The sequence below is a fragment of the Lates calcarifer genome, linkage group LG13 (assembly GCF_001640805.2).
Source record: "Lates calcarifer isolate ASB-BC8 linkage group LG13, TLL_Latcal_v3, whole genome shotgun sequence".
In the NCBI taxonomy this organism is placed as follows: domain Eukaryota; kingdom Metazoa; phylum Chordata; class Actinopteri; family Centropomidae; genus Lates; species Lates calcarifer.
Genome location: NC_066845.1, coordinates 16,634 through 38,282, shown reverse-complemented (window position 1 = coordinate 38,282; position 21,649 = coordinate 16,634). Strand labels below are relative to the sequence as shown.

At 40.1% G+C, this 21,649-nt stretch overlaps 2 protein-coding genes across 2 annotated transcripts; one reads left to right on the top strand and one right to left on the bottom strand.

The window, feature by feature from the left end:
- Positions 1-252: 252 nt before the first annotated feature.
- On the top strand, positions 253-7,711 carry si:dkey-3h3.3 (uncharacterized protein LOC100144568 homolog). The gene is made up of 4 exons (XM_018697860.2): positions 253-514; positions 2,028-3,038; positions 5,391-5,608; positions 6,377-7,711. Exons 1-4 carry the CDS (start codon positions 509-511, stop codon positions 6,444-6,446), a joined length of 1,305 nt encoding a protein of 434 aa, XP_018553376.1. The 5' UTR covers positions 253-508; the 3' UTR covers positions 6,447-7,711.
- Positions 7,712-9,365: 1,654 nt separating this feature from the next.
- golph3a (golgi phosphoprotein 3a) lies at positions 9,366-16,164 on the bottom strand. The gene is made up of 4 exons (XM_018698046.2): positions 15,697-16,164; positions 14,247-14,378; positions 13,383-13,497; positions 9,366-12,810 (listed from the first exon to the last, which is right to left on the bottom strand). The coding sequence occupies exons 1-4, from the start codon at positions 15,904-15,906 to the stop codon at positions 12,386-12,388; spliced, it is 882 nt and encodes a 293-aa protein (XP_018553562.1). The 5' UTR covers positions 15,907-16,164; the 3' UTR covers positions 9,366-12,385.
- Positions 16,165-21,649: the final 5,485 nt, after the last annotated feature.

The window sequence follows — 21,649 nt, the reverse complement described above, 5'->3', positions numbered from 1 at the left end:
GGAGAGGACTGGGGCTAGCCACCCTGCCAGCAAAGCTACCTGCTATTGTGGCTGATTGGTCGGTCTGCATCTTGATTTTACCGACTTGTAAAACTTGGATTTAACCTGGCGAGTTGTCAACCTGTCTCTGCTGCGGCTCTTCCGCTCCAGTGCGCTGCCGCATTCCCGGGCCGCCCTGTCAAGTCAATGGTAGAAGAAACACTGCTGTTGTTGTGTCACATTACCAGACCACGTGACCCAGTAAAAAAAAAAAAAGGTCTTGGCGACGCTCCTGGTTTTATCCATAGGCAGGACACGTGCATTTGTGATGCAGGTTACAACTGAACTGTTTACTGGTGGTTTTTATGTTGTGTATTATTTCCCTCGTCACCGACAGAGGGCCCCAAAAGACAAGTGCTGAACCCTGAGAACGTTGTGAAGCTGAAAGTGAAACCTCAGAGCAGACAGGTCTTCAGTGTGTTCGTCGGAGCAGCTAACTATCTCTACAGCCTCAGAGGGACTCTACGGCATGGCGGTAGGTTTCATGTATTTATGTTTAAACCACTTTTAGAGGGTAAAGGAGACTGTGCGGTGTGAGAGCAGGCTCATGGTTTACTGTCGGAGTAGGTCCGGTTTTAACCGTCACAATCACAAGCACAGTCACAAGCACTGCTGCTCCTGTTTTTCTGAATAAGACGCCATTTGATTTGTCTCTGTTGCGTTTAGTATCTAAAGAAAACTACGTTAACATGCTTTATTTTCGACAGAAAGTGCGATACGTTGGCCAGGCAACCATGAAACGAGACTTCCTGGTTGGACGTCTACACTTCAAAATAAAAGCGCATCAAGTCAAATGAAAACATACCATCACTCATGTTAAAAGGCCACAACTGCCAGCTTCACACTTCACACTACAGAAGAAAACATATACAGTGTTAATGTTCACTCTCTCTGACTTATCAACAAAATCAACTAATAACTACCATCAGATTTATTCCTGGAGTCCTCTGAGAGAGTAGAGGAATGTCCCAGAAGCTGAAGTGTAGTTTTTTTTATAGTACAGCCAACATCCTGAAGTAGTTTAACAGCTGATGACGGATCATACACCCAAACCAGACTCAGGGCAGATCTTTTATATATTATAGTTTTAACAATATGGGGTAACTGTTTCAGTATATCTGGATTTAATACCTAATATAGTTGGTATGATGTAGATGGAATATATGTGAAATTAAGAGAGAAAAATTGAGGTTCCATGATCTCTTTGAATTGAAACAGATCAGCACTCGAATGAAATGAAGTCAAACTTACAGAGCACCTTTACTGCAAACAGCTGTGTTCCAACAGAGTAATGTAATAACAACATTTAATGTAACTTTATTTCATACATGTCAGATGGACCAAAAAATCATCTTCTAAATGTAAATAAAACATGTAATAATAATAATAATAATAATAATAATAATAATAATAATCATCATTTGATGATGATTAGATGTGTTATCATTATTGATTGTTATTGCCTGTCAGTTCTGACAGTACTGAGTGCAGGACACTTTCAAAGTAAAATGCTTCCTAGAATCATTTGTGGCATTTTTACTGCTTGTCCTCTCATTTTCCTTTTGCCTCTTTCAGTTTCTTCCACTTTCCAATTCTGTCTCCTGCAGGTAGTGCCAGTTCAGTCACCACACACCATGACTATCATTTTTACCTAAAAACCCAGCTTTTGGTGTCTTTGTGAAAACATCAGATTTCCACACAGTCTGAGAAAGTAGAAGTTGCTGTCTTGGCCATAGCTTAATAATGAAATCTGTCTGCACTGTGGAGTGTCTCGTCTGCCCGTTCGTAAAGTTTACAGCCTGCAACTAATTCAGTATATCTAGAGTAATTGTTTCAGCTCTGTTATAATGTACCAGTGCACAGTAACACATTGCTGCATCACAATTAAAAATGTTTATCCAAGTTTCTAAATACAAAATGTAAAATGCATACATTTAGATAGAGCTATGTAGCTAATAGCTAACTTTAGCTGTCATGTCTTTTTGCAGTTTATCACAGACCTCACTGTCATTATTGATGAAGATGGTTACAAAAACCCTGGAGGATTAATCAGGATTCTGAAGTCTTACAGTCATGAGAAAAAAGGCTCCTGCTACAGGGTGACAGCAGCCTTTGAGGAAGTGGAGCAGCTTTCAGACAGCCTGTCAGAAGTGAAGCCTAATTCCAGTTCTGTCATACGTGGACAAATTTGTCAGCAAGATGAACATGCTTCAACTCATGTCAAATCTGTGGATGTATCTGGGCTTGTTATGGCCTACATCCAGCAAAAATGTGCAAAAGAACTTGGAAAAATTCAAGGGAATGATTTTGTCATTGAAACACAGCCTGGCCTCAGGACAGTCCACAATAACCCCAGCAACACAGTGCAGGTGACTTTTAAACCATGCCATGTCTCCATATACCCTGTTCATGCAGACTATGTCAGACAGCGATTCATCACATTCTACCAGAGAACTGCCTCCGACCTGCAGGTCACATCGGTCCCTGTGAGTCCACATGACCACAAAGACTTGCAGAGGAGATTTCCACATCTCCTTTTTAAACCCAGCCACAGTAAACATGAAACAACAGCGACTGGACCTTTTCTGCACATCGCTAAATTGAAAGAGTTCCTTCTACAAAACACACAAAATGCAATTTCAGGCAAGAGTCCGTTGAACAAAGGTCCAGCAGACACTCCCAGCAGCAGAACCTCTGGTCCTCAACCTACACACAGCAAAAATCCTGAAGATGAATCATGTCCAATTTGTATGGAACCAATAGTAAAAACAGAGAAAGAGACCCTGCGGTGCAAGCACTCCTTCTGCAGAGACTGTCTGAAAAAAGCTTTTGACTACAAACCTGTATGTCCAACATGTGGAGAGTTGTATGGCACTTTGACAGGGACACAACCTGATGGAGGCAGAATGGATGTCACCAACAGCTCTTCATCTTTGCCTGGATATGAGAAGTATGGAACAATAATCATCCAATATTACATTCCAAGTGGCATCCAAAAGGTAAGACTACAGATACAACACTGACAGATGTAAAGTTCACATTTGACCTTGGACTCTAGTTTCCAAGTAGTAGTTTTATTGCACAATTTATTGAGACCACTGTGCTCCTAGTTTATACCCTTCCTGTGATTTGTGCCTTGCTGTAATTTTACTGTGGGGGTCTACAGAGAGTTACTTTGACTTGACATGGTTTGGTTTTTGTCATGACATGCAGATTAAACTGTGGGACCTGAAACACAGGTACATCCAATGCAGTTTGCCACAAGATGCCCCTGACCACAGTTTGGAGAGCCAAAGCAAAGAGTCTGAATACTTCTGTAAATGAGAGATTTCAGTTTTTGATTTTTAATAACCAAAAATTTCTAACAAAAAAAAAAGTTTGTTTTTATTTGAGTGTAGATTGATGGACAAAATGTATCCAAATTCAAATTAAATCTACAACACAATTAAATGTGCAAAAAATAAAGGGGTCTGAGAACTTTCTAATGCCTCTGACAGATATGGTCAGCCGAATATGGATTATGATGATGAGTGAGTGGTTTGAATCTGGTAGCAAATCTCAACACACTGTGATAAACAGAATCCACTATGTGGAGACATAGTGCTGATACATTCATGTAGAAAAAATAATCTTCATCGAGATCAGGTAGGAAGTTAGCAGCAGTCAGGCTGATGCTGACCTCAAGACATTAAAGAACTTTATTAATCCCGAAGGAAATTCCTGTACCAAACATAGCTCAAAAAACAGTTGAAAAAAAAGAACAGTATAAGAGAAAGTTTCATCACAGTAGTTTATCTCAAATAACAATATCTATCATTCAAAACAGATATTGATGTTAAATGTAAAATGTTGTGTTTATGCGAGTTAGAAACTTTGACAAATGGCAAGAGAATAATGTGGATGGAGGCCTGACACATTTAGCTGTGTGGGTTGTCCCTCTACCACTCACAATAAAATGTGTTGCCTATGCTGCTATATTAGTATTTTAGTAGTAGTCACTTTTTATTTATATAGCGCCACACACAAGTTATCTTGAAGCACTTTTCATATAGAGCAGCTCTAGACCGTACTCTTACAAAGAGAGACCCAGCAGATCCCACCATGAGCAGCACTAGGTGACAGTGGAGAGGAAAACATTTTTTTAAGAGGCAGAAACCTTGAGAAGAACCAGACTCAGGGTGGGCGGCCATCTGCCTCGACCAGTTGGGTTGAGAAAGTGAGATCATAGAATAGAATAGTACTTTATTGATCCTTGACAGGAAATTGCTTAAGGAGGATCACAGGAGGATCACAGGAGCAGCAGGAGGCATGCCTATCACAGATCAGACTCCACAGCTATGTCAGAAATCCCTGCATACAAAACAGCTAATCTAAATGTGAGTTTAGTTACTAATGAATATCATACACACACCTTGCACTTTACTAGCAACCCCACACTGGGTAGTTCCTCTTTGCTCTGGAATCCTGTTGGAAACTTTCCTCTGAGATTCTACTCCATGCTGTCATGACTGCATCACATAATTTCTGCAGATTTGTCAGCTGCACATTCATGCTGCCGATCCCCTGCTCTACCACATCCCAAAGGTGTTCTACTGGGTTAAGATTTGGTGACTGGTGAGGTCACAGAAATTCACTGAACTCATTGTGACATGGATCATTGTCCTGCTGGAAGTAGCCATCAGAAGATGGTGGCCAGAAAGGGATGAACATGGTCAGCAACAATAGGCTGTGGCATTCAAACCATGATTGATAAACACTGATCAGCCACAACATTAAAACTACTGATGTGGATAACAATGATCATCTTATTACAATACAGTGTTCTGCCTGTACCAGTCCTGCCTCCCCTGGCAGGACAATGCTCCCACCTACACCACAAACAGTGCTCAGAAATGTCTTAAGAAGCACGACAAAGAGCCCAAGGTGGTGACCTGGTCTCCAAACTCCAGCGAGAGGAAGGGAGGGACTTGAATTTTAAGGGAATTTTAAAGTCTTTAAAAACCTTTTTGTTTGGCTTTGGTGTTATTTGTTAAAAGTTAATATCTTCTTCTTTGTTCTTTAGATATCTTTCAGGTTGTTGTATGTTGACATTGTTTAAGTTGCCCCTTGTGTCAGTGTAGGACTAGTCATACACACACCCTTTTGTGTCCATCAGAAGGTAAAGTCTGTTAAGTTATGTTGTGTTAGGATGAAACCTTGGTTTTCCTAATTTCAAGAATCTCAAATTGCCTTTACATAGCACTTAGAAATACCACAGCACTGTTGCCTAAGAGCTGTGGACCCAGAGTCAATTGAAATCCCATAATGGCAGAATATGATTAAGCAGAGAAGCCTGTACTGTGTGTGTGCAGGGGGAGCATCCTAACCCTGGTCAGCCATATGAAGGTGTGTCCCGTACAGCCTATCTCCCAGACTCGTCAGAGGGCAAGAGGGTCCTGAAACTGTTGAGACGGGCCTTTGATCAGAGACTCATCTTCACTGTTGGTCGCTCCACCACTAGTGGTAGGAACAATACAGTGACATGGAATGATATTCACCACAAAACCTCAACGCATGGAGGACCAACTCAGTAAGAACTCTTTGTTTGGCAACATGACATTTTATTGACATGCATTACATACCACTAAGTGTACCTGCAGAACCACTTTGTGCCTTTAATGTAATCAAACCATTTTAAGCCCACTTCCCACGAGAAGGCAGGTAGTATGTTTAGAAGCCGACACTAACTTAAACAATGAATCAAGAGATATAGTGTCAAATTGCCACCCTTTAAAAGAGTTAAAAGTGACATTGAGAGCTGAGGTTAGACCAGAGAAACTTATAAATTAAAGCGGCGCCCCCACCTTTTTTTGTAGCGAGCACCGAGACGAGCAACATGTGCATTTGTATACTCGGGTGAGGAAGCTTCATTTAATGGCAGGGAAATATCTGGTTTAGGCCATGTTTCACATAGACCAATCCTATCCAGATTATGCTGAAGAATCAAGTCGTTTAACAGTAATGCTTTAGTAGATAATGATCTGATGTTTATGAGGCCAAATTTGGAGCTATCAATAGCAGGCTGACATGACTGGTAGATGAAGTATTAATAGGAATGAGGTATCTAGTTTTTTTATTAGGAAATTAAGGTGGCCTTTTATTCAGTGCTTTGTGGGACACTTCACTGCCACCAGTGGTGGGAGTGGTGATTTGTACATGGTGGCTGAGAAATTTAGAGAGAAACATATTCATGTGACCTAAATCTAATCATCAATGTGGAAGTCTCATCCGATTTCACAGGAGGCATGAAACAGGGCCAATGTATGAACTGACCACATCTTTGTCGTTATGTTTACAGCTATGGATACCCAGATCCTGATTACCTCAGCCGAGTTCGAGATGAACTGAAAGTCAAAGGAATTGAATAAATCACCTTAAAGTTTTCCAAAACATGAATGTACTGAAGACCTAAGATGAAGTACAACGTTATATACAAACACCACGCATTTTAAAATGCACACATAACATCAGATAGAAGAAATTATGACACTGTCAAGGAAGGCTTAATGTCTTTGTAACATCACTGATATTCCATTAATAATGACACCACCTCACATTAGTCATTCATAGTTTCCTGTTTTTATTATATTTTATTTATCACTCTTTATTCTTTGTGGACATTCCTCTTGGATTATGCTTCTCTGACTTATTCTGTTTTACTTATTTTTAATGAAATCATTTAAAATGGAAAAAAATGATATTTGAAAATAAACACTCAGTTCCTATTGGTTCGTCCAAGGTTAAACTTCATGATGTGTTAACAGTCTAATGTTGTAGTAGGACAAAGCTAACTGGGCTATCATGTTATGTAGTTCTGGTTTTACATATAGAGTAGCCATAGCCACTGCTATGCAGATGACACCCAATTGTACCTCAGTACACTCAGCTCCCTCCACTGTCCCTTGTCAACTGCATCCTTGAGATAAAAACCTGGATGACCACTAACCTTCTCAAACTAAACAGCAATAAAACTGAGCTCATGGTCGTGGCTCCCAAAGCGCTGCCCCAGAGGGTTGGAGATCTCATAGCCTGAGTATCATCCTTGACTCCACCCTGTCCTTTGAGTCACATATTAAATCCTCTGAAACCCGGTCGCTCCATTCCCCCTCCACTCCCCTGGTGTGTCACTGGCTCGGTGGGGTCAGCCTCATGTAGGTTGACAAACAGACATAGACAGAAATAAAATAAGAGTACCTCAGGAATTAAGGTTAGAATTTATTGTTTGTCACAGTCTAAATGAAAGTTTGTTGTAATCATCTGCAGCATGCCAGTTTTCATGTGTCCATATCTCCCCTCTCTCAGGTACCTGCCCTCTGACACGCAGATGTGCCTGCAGCTGTTATTGAGTTTTTCAGATATTCTACACATGGTTTTCTTGAGCTTTCTTTCAGTCCGAAACCTGGTCATTGATGTGTACTGTAGAACAAAGACATGAATGACTCAGGTTTCTGTTCTGAATGTCAAACCCTTTATTGTGTAAACCATTTCTTTTCTTCTTGTTGACGTTTTATTTTTATTTGTCAGACCCTTGAATGTGTATCAACTAATCCACTGTAACCTCCTGAGCAACCTTACAGTCTATGAATCATGCATATCATGTATAAATAATAAATATACATGTATTAAAGAGTTACCTCCCTGATTTTTTCATTCATCATGCAAAAATGATTTTGAGACTACTTACATTTCAAATTTAAAACTTAAAACAAATCTCTTTACATTTATCTACATAAGTAGTACAAAATATCTAAGAGCAAGTCAGTGTATTGTGGTAAAGGCACTTTTGGCAGCTCACAGAGTTTAAAGTCTGTGTGGATAGATCTCCATCAGCACTACACACCTGGACACAGTTTACTGTATCTTTCCCCATTCTTTATTTAGGCTTCAAACTCTGACAGGCAGAGCCCTGTTGTTCCTGTGTCTGTTTATTATTATTATTTGTTGTCTTATGCTGCAGATCGAATTGCCATTGGAATGAGCTAGAAACATGAAACATGGCCCAATAACTAGAAATGATGTTCAAATGCTTTCCATGAAATATCAGTCCAATCGGCCAGATGGTGTAATTAAGGCCCAAAAATGCAAGTTTGGAAAGGCCACACCCCTCAAATCAAAACACCCAAGTCCAGATCAATGTGCTCTACAGAAATGCCTCTGGGCCATAAAAATTCACTGTGATGAATTTTACCACCATTTCTGTTTTTTTGGAAAACACTGTTTGACCTCTTAGCCTAAACTGTAGGTCAGATTGCTACCAAAATTTCTGTAGATCATCATTGGCCCAGATTTATCAAAAGGTGCATAAATCTTATCTTACTTAAGTTTCCCCCTTCACAGAGAAAGTGAGAGGAGCTTATTAAGGATCTGTCTAGTCATGCATGTCTGTGTACGTCAGTACCTGGGCACAGAATCTGGATGTGGGTGTGGTCTGTTTAGGTCAGTTTGTTGTGAGCTGGATCACACACACACACAGAGTCCAATTTACTTCAGACTTGACTCACATCTACAACTCAGTATACTCTTGAAGCCTCTTGGACATTTGGATGATGGATGATGGATTTTCTGCTATTTCTACTTTTTTGAAAAACACATATTTGAATAGGTGCATATAGCTTGTTGATATCTTACTTTGTTTTCAAGATATTGACCAAAGAATTTGATCAGGACATGGATTCCACCAGTGAAGGAGTCCATGCTTTCAGGGTAGGTACTAACTTAAACCTGATGAACCATATTGATTGGTACAAAGTGACAGGACCTTTTGCATCTCATGAGCATACAGTTTCATTCAGATCTCATGAAGGGAGGACGAATGGCAGAATGTTGATCTGACAATCAATGAAAAGCTGAAGGTTTTGTGACAGTGAAATGCATGTGATTGAGTATCAGAAATGAATATCAGAAATGTAACTAACTAAAGTTATTTTGCTTGACACTGTCTTATAACTGAGCTGCTCCCTTCTGTTGAGCACAAGAGAACTTGAACCTGGAATCACTGCTGAGTACCTATGTTTTTGTAATTTGTAATTATATTCACAAATCTGGGCACACATCACCTCATGTGCTGGGCTGAGTGTGGTGAAACTATTTTGAGTGACTTACAGCTTAGCTGATTTGTATTCCACAATGACATGAATGTGCCCCACTGGTAAATAAGTTACCACTGAAGCTCAGGAAAACAAGTCATCCACATACACAGTGCAAACAGACAAAATCAATCAGCTGGAGCTAAATCTGAGTCCACATATGAGACAGGTCCATAAGTTTAAAATAAAAGTTAAAATCAGTTGTATGATGAGGCACTTCCAAGCTCTTGGTTTATTTTCTAGGGTCAAAGAAAGTACACAGACTAGAGGTCCCTTTAATTAGATAACATATATAATCTCTCATATTTAATCCACAGATTTAGGTGATGTTCAGATGTATTCAGCTGCTGGTTCACCTCTTCTCTTCTCCCAGTTGCTGCCTGATCACTCCCAGCCCTTTGCTACATACAAGTAATACAGCAATGTCTTTCACTTTCCATGAGCTTCATTAGCAAAAAGTTGTGTTAAAACACAACAGTTCAACAAATAAAATTCAGAAAACTGAGGCAATACAAAATTAAGAGCAAGGTATGGTTCATAGTGAATAGGCCTCGATGAATATTTTGTCCAACATCTTGAAAGACAAGTGCAGATGAACCATGGTTTTAGAAAGCTGACAGTGTGAATCTGTGCCTGATACAAATACACAAGTATATACATCAACATGTGGAATGTGAGCAGGGACCCTCTTTGATTCCTCTGGTTACACTTTGGTGGGTGTGTTTGATAATCCATCAGATTTTTTAATGGTTTAGTAAATACGGTGGATTTCTTTTGACGTAAGAACACAGTCTGCACATTAAAGGAAACCGACTTTTTCACCATCCAGCCCACACTCACATGACCAGATCAGTATCTACCTGAGCTCTGTGGGTCCAGTACAGTGACAGGTCTGGGATATGCTGAGCCTAGTTTAGCATTAAGTCTGGAAAAAGGAGGAAACCTCTAGCCCAGCTCCATCCAGTGAGAAAATCCACTGTCCAGTGGTGGTCCAGTGTTTTTCTGACACAGCTGGTGTTGGTTCAGAAATAGTTCCAATGTTCCCTTATAACATGGCTTGGTTTGTGATTGTGTCTGTTTAAATACACACAATATAGCTCTGGTAGCAGTTCATGTCCGATCCCATCAGTTTTAAAGACCTCTCCTGTACTGGAAAAGAGCTGGAGTTCATATTCATCTTCAGTTGAGCATGTTTCACTAAATGAACTGTTTCTAAACCAAACACAGATCCACAGGACAAACTCAGTTGCTGCAGAGATCATTATACATATATTTATCCTGCTTTAAGATCTGTGGATTACTTCATTTCTGATCATATTATAGTTCACTAATCAGTGAAAACAACATATCTCTTTGCATTGTGCTAACAAAGGTAGCTGCATTGATTGGGTCAGCTTTCCTGAGTTTGATCCTGCCACTAAAATATTTCAATTTAATCCTCAACAGCCACAAAGAGGTGTTTTATCACAGTCAATATGAGCTAACATAGTTAGCAGCTGTGTTAGCTGATGCCACCATAAATTACACAGTTTAAGGGGAAGTTGTTTTATCAAAGACATATAAGCAAATGGAAAATCATGACATTGAAGCAGACTAAGATACATTTGCTGTCAGCTGTGACCATTCAGATATTACAGGCTAGAATCCTGGTTCATATGCGCACATTCTGACAGAGCATCTAGAAGAGATATGATCACAGTCTGAACCCTCCATCAAAACTCAGGTTTCAATATTAATTAAAAAAAAAACAGGGCATTGAAGTGACCTGTTCTCACTTCATTATGTCACAAAGTTTTATTTAGCTACAGTATGGAAGTCTTTATATCATATTTTTTAGTTGAAATAAGTTCCAAAACATACCTAAATGTCTAGAGGTGCCATCAAAGACGACCAGGACTCACTGAACAGTCTGACAGCAGTGCAGACTGAGCGAGCCTCATCCTTCTAACCAATCAGAGAGTCAAAGTGAGAGACATTAGCTCATGGCGTCAGACTATTATCAGCTGCTGGAGGACACTGGTATAGCCAACACTCCTGTTTCCTGCATTAGGAGAGATAGCAGAACTTCAGTGAGGATGTAGGTGGCGTGTGATGGAGCAGGGAGATGGAGGACTGTCTTTGAGTCTCAGGCTACTGTAATCTTGATTTCCACAGCTTGCTCTAATGTTTACTATGATATTTCTTTCCCAATCATCATACTCTGTATTTCTATCAGCGTTATCAGTTCACCATGTTTTGGCTTTACATTACTTTCAAGTTTCTTCCCAAAACATTTAAGGTCTCAGTAACTAATAACTAATCAAACTGAGCACTCCAGCTCCCTGGATCTGTGTGTTCATGCTTATTGTCTTGTTTACAGATGAATAACTTCAAGCCAGGAGGGACAAACATCAGGCTGTACAGAGTGGTTTTCCTCCACCTAAAAAGCCCTGTTATATACTGGCACCATGTCCATGTACCTGTCCCCCTGACCAGTGTGGGCTGGGAAAGTGGTCTCAGACTTTTGTATATATAACAGATGGAAGTGATGGAGCATCAATGTTGAGTCTGAGTCTAAATGTTGGATGTGAAAAATGTTGAAAGCACAGTACTGGGCAGCAGACTGAGAAATTAGGATGTGAAGTTGTCTCCCAGTACTTGATTTAAAAGTCAAAGAATGCTGTGACACCAAACATCATACCCATACACTCCACATTTGGTAGAAGATATCCATTTAAAGTCAGGATTATCAGTTAGCCTTTCATTGCTATATGTACAACATGTCCATCACACTGGTTATTGTTTGATCAGGTGTGTGAGGATGGTGCGTTGAGTAACCTCTGTCCAACACACCGTACCTGTGACTGTTTCAAAAATAAACCCAACAGAAAACAGAGGATATGAATCAACATCTGGATCTAAGTCTCACCAACATCATCTCCAACCACCTTCATTCAAACGCCCATATTATTACTATTTTTTTTAGCAAAACTGAATACATAAATGAGACATGGGGAGAGGGGGCCATAAAGGGTCGACGATGACAGTTATCTGGAAGGAAAACAAACTGAGGTGGGGAAAGGAACAAGAAAAGAGGGCAGCCCATTCCAAAAGTCCAGGCAGGGGGAAACTTGAAGTCAGTCAAATTACCAGTCCATGTTGGGGTCGGTACTGTGATTCCCACCCCAACGTACAATGCCACTTGAATGCCACAACTTCTTGCTGTCCTCTGTGTGGTAGCCTCATTTGGTGAAGGCAGCCACCACAGCCCATAACAGCTCATTCGTGTTGGCCTTCAAGCTCTCCCCCTCAGGCTCCAGTTCCAGCAGCTGCCGCACTCTCTTCATGGCCAGGTCGTACTGGTCGTCTAGCAGCGGGGCGAAGGCATTTTCCAGGACGTCAGAGGAATGGGCTAAGAAGATAAGCGCGAGCAGCCGCTTGTCCATTCGGTGAGGGTCGTTCACCCACTTGTCCAGTACGGCCTCCTGGACCTTCTTGATGAGGCGCTGCTTGATGTTGTTGTTGGTCAGAGGATGTGTGGTCATATCAAAAAGCAGGAAGTTTTGCTTCTCAGTAGTGAGGACACCTTTCTCTACCAAGTTTTTGGCCAGCCGTTCACGGACGTTCCGCAGCTGATAATGAAGCTTCAGGGGGTTCCACGTCTCCCCTGAAGACGAGCCCATAAAACAGAAGACAGTTAATGCTGTCACAGAAAAGTGACATGCTCATCTACATTTAAAACAGACAACACATAAAACAAAGTACCAGCAGGGCTCTGCAGTGTAAGCATGTTACTCACATGTAAGTAAAAATTAAAAGTTTTGAATGTTAAGGTTAGGGTCTCCCATCCAGGCTGACTGTATGTACCCTGTTTACTTACTGCATCTCAGACAAAACTCTTGTTTTTAATTCTTTAATAGTCTGACTAATGTTTCTTCATAGTCAGAGGAGTTTTAATTCCTTGTTTAATTCCTAGGACTTCACACTGGTTCCTATTTTAATACAGAATATGTCAACTTATCCAGATGCACATCAGCTGCTGTTAGTTGTGGGTGAGATCCATACAAAGTCCATCTATGCTAGACTCACAGACATACACTTGCAGTCTCCATTTTCAAACACATAATGTAAAGCTCAGAATTTATCTGAGGAGGCAGCGTGGATCTGTTTTGTTTCTACATCTCTTTACAGACAGACCATCAAAACGAAGCTGTAAGACAATGAAGCAGCTGAACTCACCACTGAGCAGCTCAATCCAGCTCTGCACAGTCTCTGGTGGCTGGGTGTCTTTGATGTGTTTCAGGGCTTCATCCAAGAGCACGTCACCTGTTGGAGCATCTGACTTACAAATTACCTGTGAATTTAATTCAGAAAGATGACAGCCAGTTACAAAACTTATTTGCTAAAATAGATGCTATATAACCCTAAATGACTGCACCACTGACATTCGCTGTCACAACTAATACTGAAGCTGCTGATGGACAAAATGAACTTTCATTGTTGATCAATTTGTCAGTTACTTTTTCTGACTGTTTGGTCAATAAAATGAGAAAATGGTGAAATCAGTTTTGAGAGCCAGGTTTGTTCCACAATCCACTACCTAAAGATATTCAGCATTGAAAATGTGATCAGTTTTGAGAGCAGTGTCACAATCACTACTAAAGATATCAGTTAAAGTGACATGAAAAACGGAGAAGCAGACATCCTTGCACTGGGAAAGCTGCAACCAGAGAATGCAGGACATTCACCTGTTGTCAATTAACTGCATGTTGATGTGAAGACGTTATCAAACAAATGGAAAATTCCTTTGCCCAGAGAAAATCCTTCACTCTCTTTCACTCTGTACTTCACTTTAATATAACCCATACTGATGAAGGAGCAGTTACAGGTTCAGGTTTGTAGAGTTTTTTGTTGTATGTGTGTTGGAGTTGGTCATGCCTTTTTGCGAATAACTGCACAAGTTGATCTTGCTCATGCCCCACCCACCCCACACTTAAGGTGCCGGAAGATAAGAGCACCAACAGGGTGAGGAGGGTGAAATAACATTTCTATTCTGATGATTCTATTCCACAGTAAAATCATAAGCAGAAACAAGTGTCCTACCTTCCTGGCCAGCAGACCTTTCCTCCTCATGCCACAAGCCTCTAACTGGAGGCGTCCTCGCAGAGCCAGTTCAATCAGCATGCACCCTCTCAGCCCTGATGAGATGCAGTCATTCCAGAACGAGGTGTAGCCCTAAATCATGCAAACACACATCAGGATCCTGATTTGTTAAGGAATTATCATGGAATTACAACAGGAGAACCAGAAGAACTCCTGATGGTCGAGCTGATTGGCCCAGCAGGTCAGGGCCAGAGTAAACCAATCAAAGACAACACCTGGGTACTACACAAACACCCTCAGAGAAAATTACAGTAACACAGAACAAATACTCACTGGTCCAAACATAACAGCTGACATTACATTTTGACAACTTCACCCTTATATGTGTGTGTGTCCTTTGGGTGTCAAGCTTAATATAGAATGGAGACAGACAACTGTAAGTTAGAACTCAACTCATGGCCATGAGTAAATGGCTTATCAATAAAACTGATGCTGCCTTGTCTGTGATACTGACAAACATCTAACAGGCTGTCAGTGACAGCAGTCAAACTTTGGTCTTCTCTGTGGAGCACTTTATCAGTGTTGGTTGTAAGCTTGACATGCGTCCATCAAAACTTAATATAGGAGAATGTCAGTATTATTTTTGAAATCTGATAAACTCATCCCTAACTGGAAATTAAAAGAAAAGTTGTCACTGTTGTTTGTTTTTTACAATTTCAGAAAATAAACTGACCTTCCACCTTCTCAGACACACAAGTATATAAATCAAAATTACTTGTGGTCATCTTCATTCAAATGACAATAAAACTTCTATAAGTACCTAGGTGATTACCTCAGATGTATTTTATGTTTGACTTAATGTAGACTGATACTGCACTTTCGCTTTAATTGGTTTTTCTTTTAATCAGTGCCAAACAAAGACAGAAAAGAGTAAGGATACATCAGGAAATTGTCGCTGTACCTTTCTGTCCGTAGTTACTGTTTAATCACTGATCGGGTCACATCTCAGCAGCAGATTAATATCTCCACTGTGATTCAACATTCATGGACACTGGTTTGTACTTGCAGATTACTAACCATTTGTTTGTCTGTCACTTGCCACTGCAAACTGTCTCCTCTGCCCTGTTAAGTCACTGGTGTAACGACAGGCACTAATGTCACAATAAACACGCTCTGTCAAAAGACAACATCTAATTCACGGATCACACTGTTGTCTGAATATGAATGTCGTCTCTTGACATTACCAATTTTCGTCATGTGGCTTTAAACAGTCCGGTGAGCAACGATGAAGCCCATTATTGTTGTTAGCTGTAGTTAGCATGTTAGCAAACAAGGATGCTAACGTTAACTACAGCTGTGTCGGTTAGGAAATATAGCTAACGTTAGCTTGGGTAACGTCCCATCTCTCCTTAATTTTACAGCGTTAGATAGCAGAATTATATGCCATTACCTCTCGGTCCTTCAGTCCTAACAACAACACTTCTTCCATCAAGGTGAGACGTGTTTCTTTGGAGTCACCAGCATCGTCATCTTCCTGCTCGTCTCCTCTCCGGGGCTCGTGGTCCTCCTCGCCGGACGTACGGTCTTTGTCAGCGGCGTTGCGCGAGGCTTCGGTCCGCCTCTGCACGAGGCCCGAACTCCGCTGAGTCAAGGAAGTCATGTCTGCCGGCGAGTTAGCTGAACAACGACCAATACAAGACGCCTCGGACGACGCTGTCCGAGATGCTAGATTCAGTTACTTGTTGTCGACCATGCGGTAGTTACCTCTAGTGTTGTGGGGACGCGCTACTGCGGCCTGAGGACCGTTGTCATCTGGAGAACTGTCCCCCTACCTTGACTTCGTCCGCTGCTATGTAGTGTCTATCTAATATGGCGCCGTGTGGAAAATGTGGTACCAAACCTACCCAGCAGGTAGAGGCCGAGATATCCTTACTGCCAACTAACCTAGACTCAGAATGGATGCTATGACAATTACTCAAAGAAACAACCAGATATACTATTACAATTATGAACTTATGTTCTGTATCACGTTACTCATTAATACGGTCACGTTTTTAGATTTTTTACAGCCCTCCTTATCACCAAATACAAGAAGAAACCCAGTCTTATAAGGGTATTGTACAGCGTACAGTCTCACGTCTACATATTCACACAACTGTTTAGCTCATTCCCATCAGGTCAAATCAACACCAGCACTGTATGAGGTTTAGAGAATCTTCCTGGAGAGGAATTTTTTAAGTGGTACTCACAGGATTTAAAAACAGCTTTTAATAAAACTAAGCATAGACGCGTCCTTAGACCTGTCCTGTAAGGCTGTACCCTAAAATGCCAATAACTAGTGTCCTTGCACCATTTCTTCTATGATGAATTTTGACTTTTTAATTTCCCCTGTGCACAGCTGTCCTTAACCTCCTAAGACCCTGCGTCCAAATATGTGGACATTACATTTTGAGTTTGCTGCACTTTACCTTACCTTTTAATTTTGCTAAACTTAGACCTGTTGTCCCTGTTAGCTGACACCTTTTTGTGCAGTTTTAGTGTGGACAAAATCACAATGCACTCAACAGTGTAAAAAGAAGATGGCAGGAATTTCTGTCAACACATTCTACAGCCGAGATCAATACAGAAGTACAAGAGGAACAAAACCTAATTAAATTTTATGGTTTTAAGTTGTTTTTTATGCTCAATAACATTTGTTGCTTGATATAGCATCCAAATTTGACAAGACAGCAAATCTGACAACTGGACATTACCATTCATATTTGGTTTTTCATAATTTCTTATGCTTATTCATAATTTGAGTGACAGACAAAAAGAGTGAGTGCTGCTGTTTGTAGCCTGTTAGTAAATGTTAGCAGAAATTCTCCCAGGCCATTAGGTGTAACAGACTGTTTCCAGCGACAAAATGGACATTCCTAGTTCAGAGTATGGAGTAAGGAAAAGGTATAGAGTTACAAAACGTTGAACAATTGTAAGACTTTTAGATGTGTTGCATTGTTTGCAAGTTTGTTTTTGCACAGCCATGTTTAAGCATGGAAATAAAGAGTTTTATACACCGATAACTTTATTTTTTGCAGTGTAATAAACCAATTATCCCCATATGCTGACTTAATTTTTTTTTTTTTTCAAAAACTACTTCCTGTTCAAAAACATAGTTTAGTCTTTATACTAATTAGGTCATACTAATCCCAAAAAGCTAGGAGAAATTAGCAAGATCAATGCTTGGGTTTTAAGAGGTTAAGGTTGAATATTGTAATTTTATTTATTCGTTGTCAGTATCACTTCGTTGTCAGTAATAATAATAATAATAATAATAACAATAATAATAATACATTAATTAATTATTAGAATCTATTTTGAAACTTTACCACAGTGGGACAGGTGGTACTGTACAGCCTAATGGAAAGTGTAGGATAGCCTATTCTATTCAATAAAGCCTATTCTATAGTCAGCTAGACCAGGTTCTGAACTGTGTTTTCACCATCAAGTGTGCAGTGTGTTCCAGTGAGAAACCATCACCTGTATATTAGGTCTTTCTAGCCTGTGTACTGTCATTACTGTTTTTAGTTGGACTTTAAATGCTTATTCTCTCCATCTATTCAGTTTTATTTCTGTAGTGTAAACTGACCTCACTGTTGCTGAGGTCACTGTTTCTACAGGACACATCCACCTCCATGAGCATGTGAGAAAACATGTGAAACATTACCTTCTGTCTTTACAGAAGCATATTGCATTTACCAATGAAAAAAATCATGGAAACCCTCTCCTGTAATTATGACTTCTGTATATCATAATTATGACTTACTATTGCATATAAGATTTTAATCTCTAATTAGAAAAAAAAAAACATAATTACATGAAAAAGTCCAAAAATTACAAGATCAGGTTACCCTGTATCCTCTGACCTGTAAAATTCTTTGACCTAAACATTTTTATTATACGTTATCACATGCCTTTTCACCACAAAGTTGGCTTGCATTAATTTTAGATGCATGAACTGTTTTAGCTGCTCCTTAGGAACACATCGACTTCAAGCACATCAGCCTGAACAATTCCAATGACTTCAACTGCTCATATACTAATAATAATACCATCCACATCACTCAGTGACAATGTCTCCCAGTGAGTCAAACCATGCCTCTGCCTTCTGATAGTCTTCTCACAAATATAGTAATTATGAGATAAGAAGTCATTACTAGAAAAATGCCTTTTGTGGCGAATGCAGAGGGCTTCCATGCATGTTTAGTATTTTTATGGTATAAAAAGAAGAGAATTTCTTGTTTGCTCATTTGTGCATTGCTTCAAACAAATGCATCTGCAAAATTAACAAATGTATATGTAGTTGAGTATTAGCAAATAGCTTTGGATTGTGATCTGTTGGTCCACTGTGTATACTGCTAAAGTTAATTCAGTTCAGTTCAGTTTTATTTATATAGCGCCGAATCACAACAAAAGTCATCTCAAGGCACTTTTCATATAGAGCAGGTCTAGACCATACTGTAAAATATGGTGTTAACACAGAGAGACCCAACAAATCCCATGTTCCTTGAGTTTCTCTTTTTTGTCCTTTGAAGTAGGCACAGAGCTTTTTATGTGGACGAACTGTTTAATTCAGCCTTGATGGAAATTTAAAAGTTGGCTGTTGTGTTGCACATGTATGTGTACTGACAAATGTTAACAAACATGTTTACTCTGTGTATTACATACTAAGCACCAATTAAAAAGGTTGTTCACTCACCTATGCAAAACCTCCATCTAGGCTGAACCTGTACCCCTCTACACTCTGGTAATCATGAAGCTGTCCCTCTTCTTCACTTCAGGTTGCAAAGGTGTGGTACCTAGCCTCCATCCATTGTTCAGATCTCACTTCTATGCCCTTACTGTCCAAGGTCCAGAGTACAGTTCTTATCTTTGGTCTTATTTCTTATACTGCACTCTGGTCTCTCTTGAGAGGTCAAAACCCCAGCAGCACTCGAAGAATAAAGCGCACCTTTTTTTCACCCCAACACATTTCAGCATGTGGCCTTCATTAGGGTCATCCAGGCTTGTTAAAGTCACAAGCCAAAACATGTCAGTCTGACAATGAAGTTGTTTTTTATACTACAAGTACTGCTGGAGTTTTGACCTCTTAAGACTTTTTCCCCTTGGAAGTAGGTGAAGCTGTTAAAACATCATGTTAGTGTGACCTGCACTGATTCCAGGACAATGAAGTGGTCTTGAGACTTGAATATAATTTACAAGCCTGTCCATGATAGTTTTTCTCTCTCACAGTTAGTTCCAATGAAAAGTGTTCACAATGAGGGCAGTAGACTCAGCATTGAAACATTTCTCATCAGTCAGTATTCTGGTCATGATTCTTTATCACTGTATCAGTGATGTTTTTGAAGGGATTATCCTCCCTCAGCTACTGTGTCCTCAGTAACTGTTCTGTATTGTTGCACATGTTATTGCCACAACCTTCATCAATTTTACAGTTTCATCATCAGATTCATTTATTTGTGGGGAAGCAGAAGATATCACATGCTGGGTGCATCACACCCATTGATCCAGAAAAAAAGGGAAGCCTGAAGTTTAAAGCTTGAAAGAAGACTTGTGAATACTTCCAGCTTGCTCTTATAATTGTGTTGAAGAAGTGTTGAAGACCCCTGTGGGGGCTACAGTTAGGGTTAGGACAGGCAGAACTCAGCATAACATGGACCACAGAAGGTGTCCAACAAAGAAAAAGGCTTTGCTGGCTGACACTGCAAAGAGTACAAAGGTAACAGATTTATTTAAGCAGTCTGCAGGTGATGATTTAGATAAGTTTACACTAAAGTGTGAAAATGATCATTCAATTACAACCGTAAATGGGTAAAATATTATCTTTTTTTATAAACTACTCTTCAGTTCCTTTGCACATTACAGTTTATAAGGTGTATTTGTTTACCAGCCCAGCAATAAAAATGATATGTTAAAATCTCTATAATCTAAACAAACTAGTGAACATAGTTCTGAACAAAACATTGAGTTTCTATGAAGTAAAGTAGTTGATGATATATCAAAAGTCAATTACTGCGCCCATCAGTTGCACATTTCCATCATGGACAAAGGCAGCCACCTGCACAGATAGACCCTAAGAGGGGCTTAAACCTCTGTCCTTGACAAGAACCCTCTTTGCTCTCTGACCAAATAAGATAAGATAAGATAATCCTTTATTAGTCCCACAGGGTACATATGAAGATAAGAAGGGGGGAGGGGGGCTTTTTATTTTTTTTTCTCCTTCTTCCCTCTCCCTCTTCCCCCTCCCTTCCTCTCCCTCTCTCTTCCCCTCCTCCTAAAAGAGAACTGGTGCAGTAAAGTTGAGTTGCTGGGTCTTCTAGCACAGTAGTATGGGGCTGACACCATAGTGGTCATGCTCCAGACCCTTGGGAGGAGGGCAGCCATCAGGTGATGAGATCCTGTCTCCCAACCTGAACTGCTCTCAGACCCTGCCACCCCAAATGCACAAATGGAGAATAGATACAGTATTGGTAAAAATAAAATAAAAATACAAATAATAGCAATAATAATAAAACACACACACACACACACACACACACACATACATACACATATATATATATATATATATATATATATGGTCATGACAGCATAAAATCTTTTCCGGTGCACCTTTAAATGCGGAGGAAGTCGACACCAGGATCTGAAGTTGCTTTCCACCCCGAGGCCTCGTTACATGTTTTTGTCCAAGGTCCTAAATCCTCCCACCTCCTGTTTTTTTAGGTTTGACCAATGAAATATGGGGACTGGAGTGTGGCACTCTGAATAAAATTTGACATGATGGGTTAGACAGAGTAACTGATACAGCAGAGTGATCACCAAACCAGTATAACAGTCAAAGTTTAAATTCCTGTTTATCCTGGCCCTGCCTGTACCATTTCTCCTCAAAATTATTCCCAGTCCCATGAGAGATATGAGATGTACAGTGTATGCTCTGTGTTGTTGTGATGTCTGTGTGTGTGCCTGTAGTGTCTTGGCCTCCTGTACCAGTGTGTTGTTGACAGAGTTGAGTGCAGTGCCTGGAATTCTTCACTGGCATGTATCAGGTCTTCTTTGCTGTACTTTATGAAAGAACCTGTTTTAGAAATTCTAGTCACAACAACGCCATGTGGAGTGAAAACCAACACAATACCCAGGCAACACATAAGATCTTTCCCTAGCAGATTTACAGGAATGTGTTTGGACAGCAAAAATTAATGTTTTTAAGCTTTCCCTCAACGTCATTATAGCATGAGAGTGGGACTGTGTATCTCTTTAGTACAGCAGTACCTGATGCTGCTACTAATTAGAGAATCTGTACTCATTTGTGGGATGGCATTAATATTTTTTGTCTAATTACTGACTCTGTTCCTCCAGAATCTACC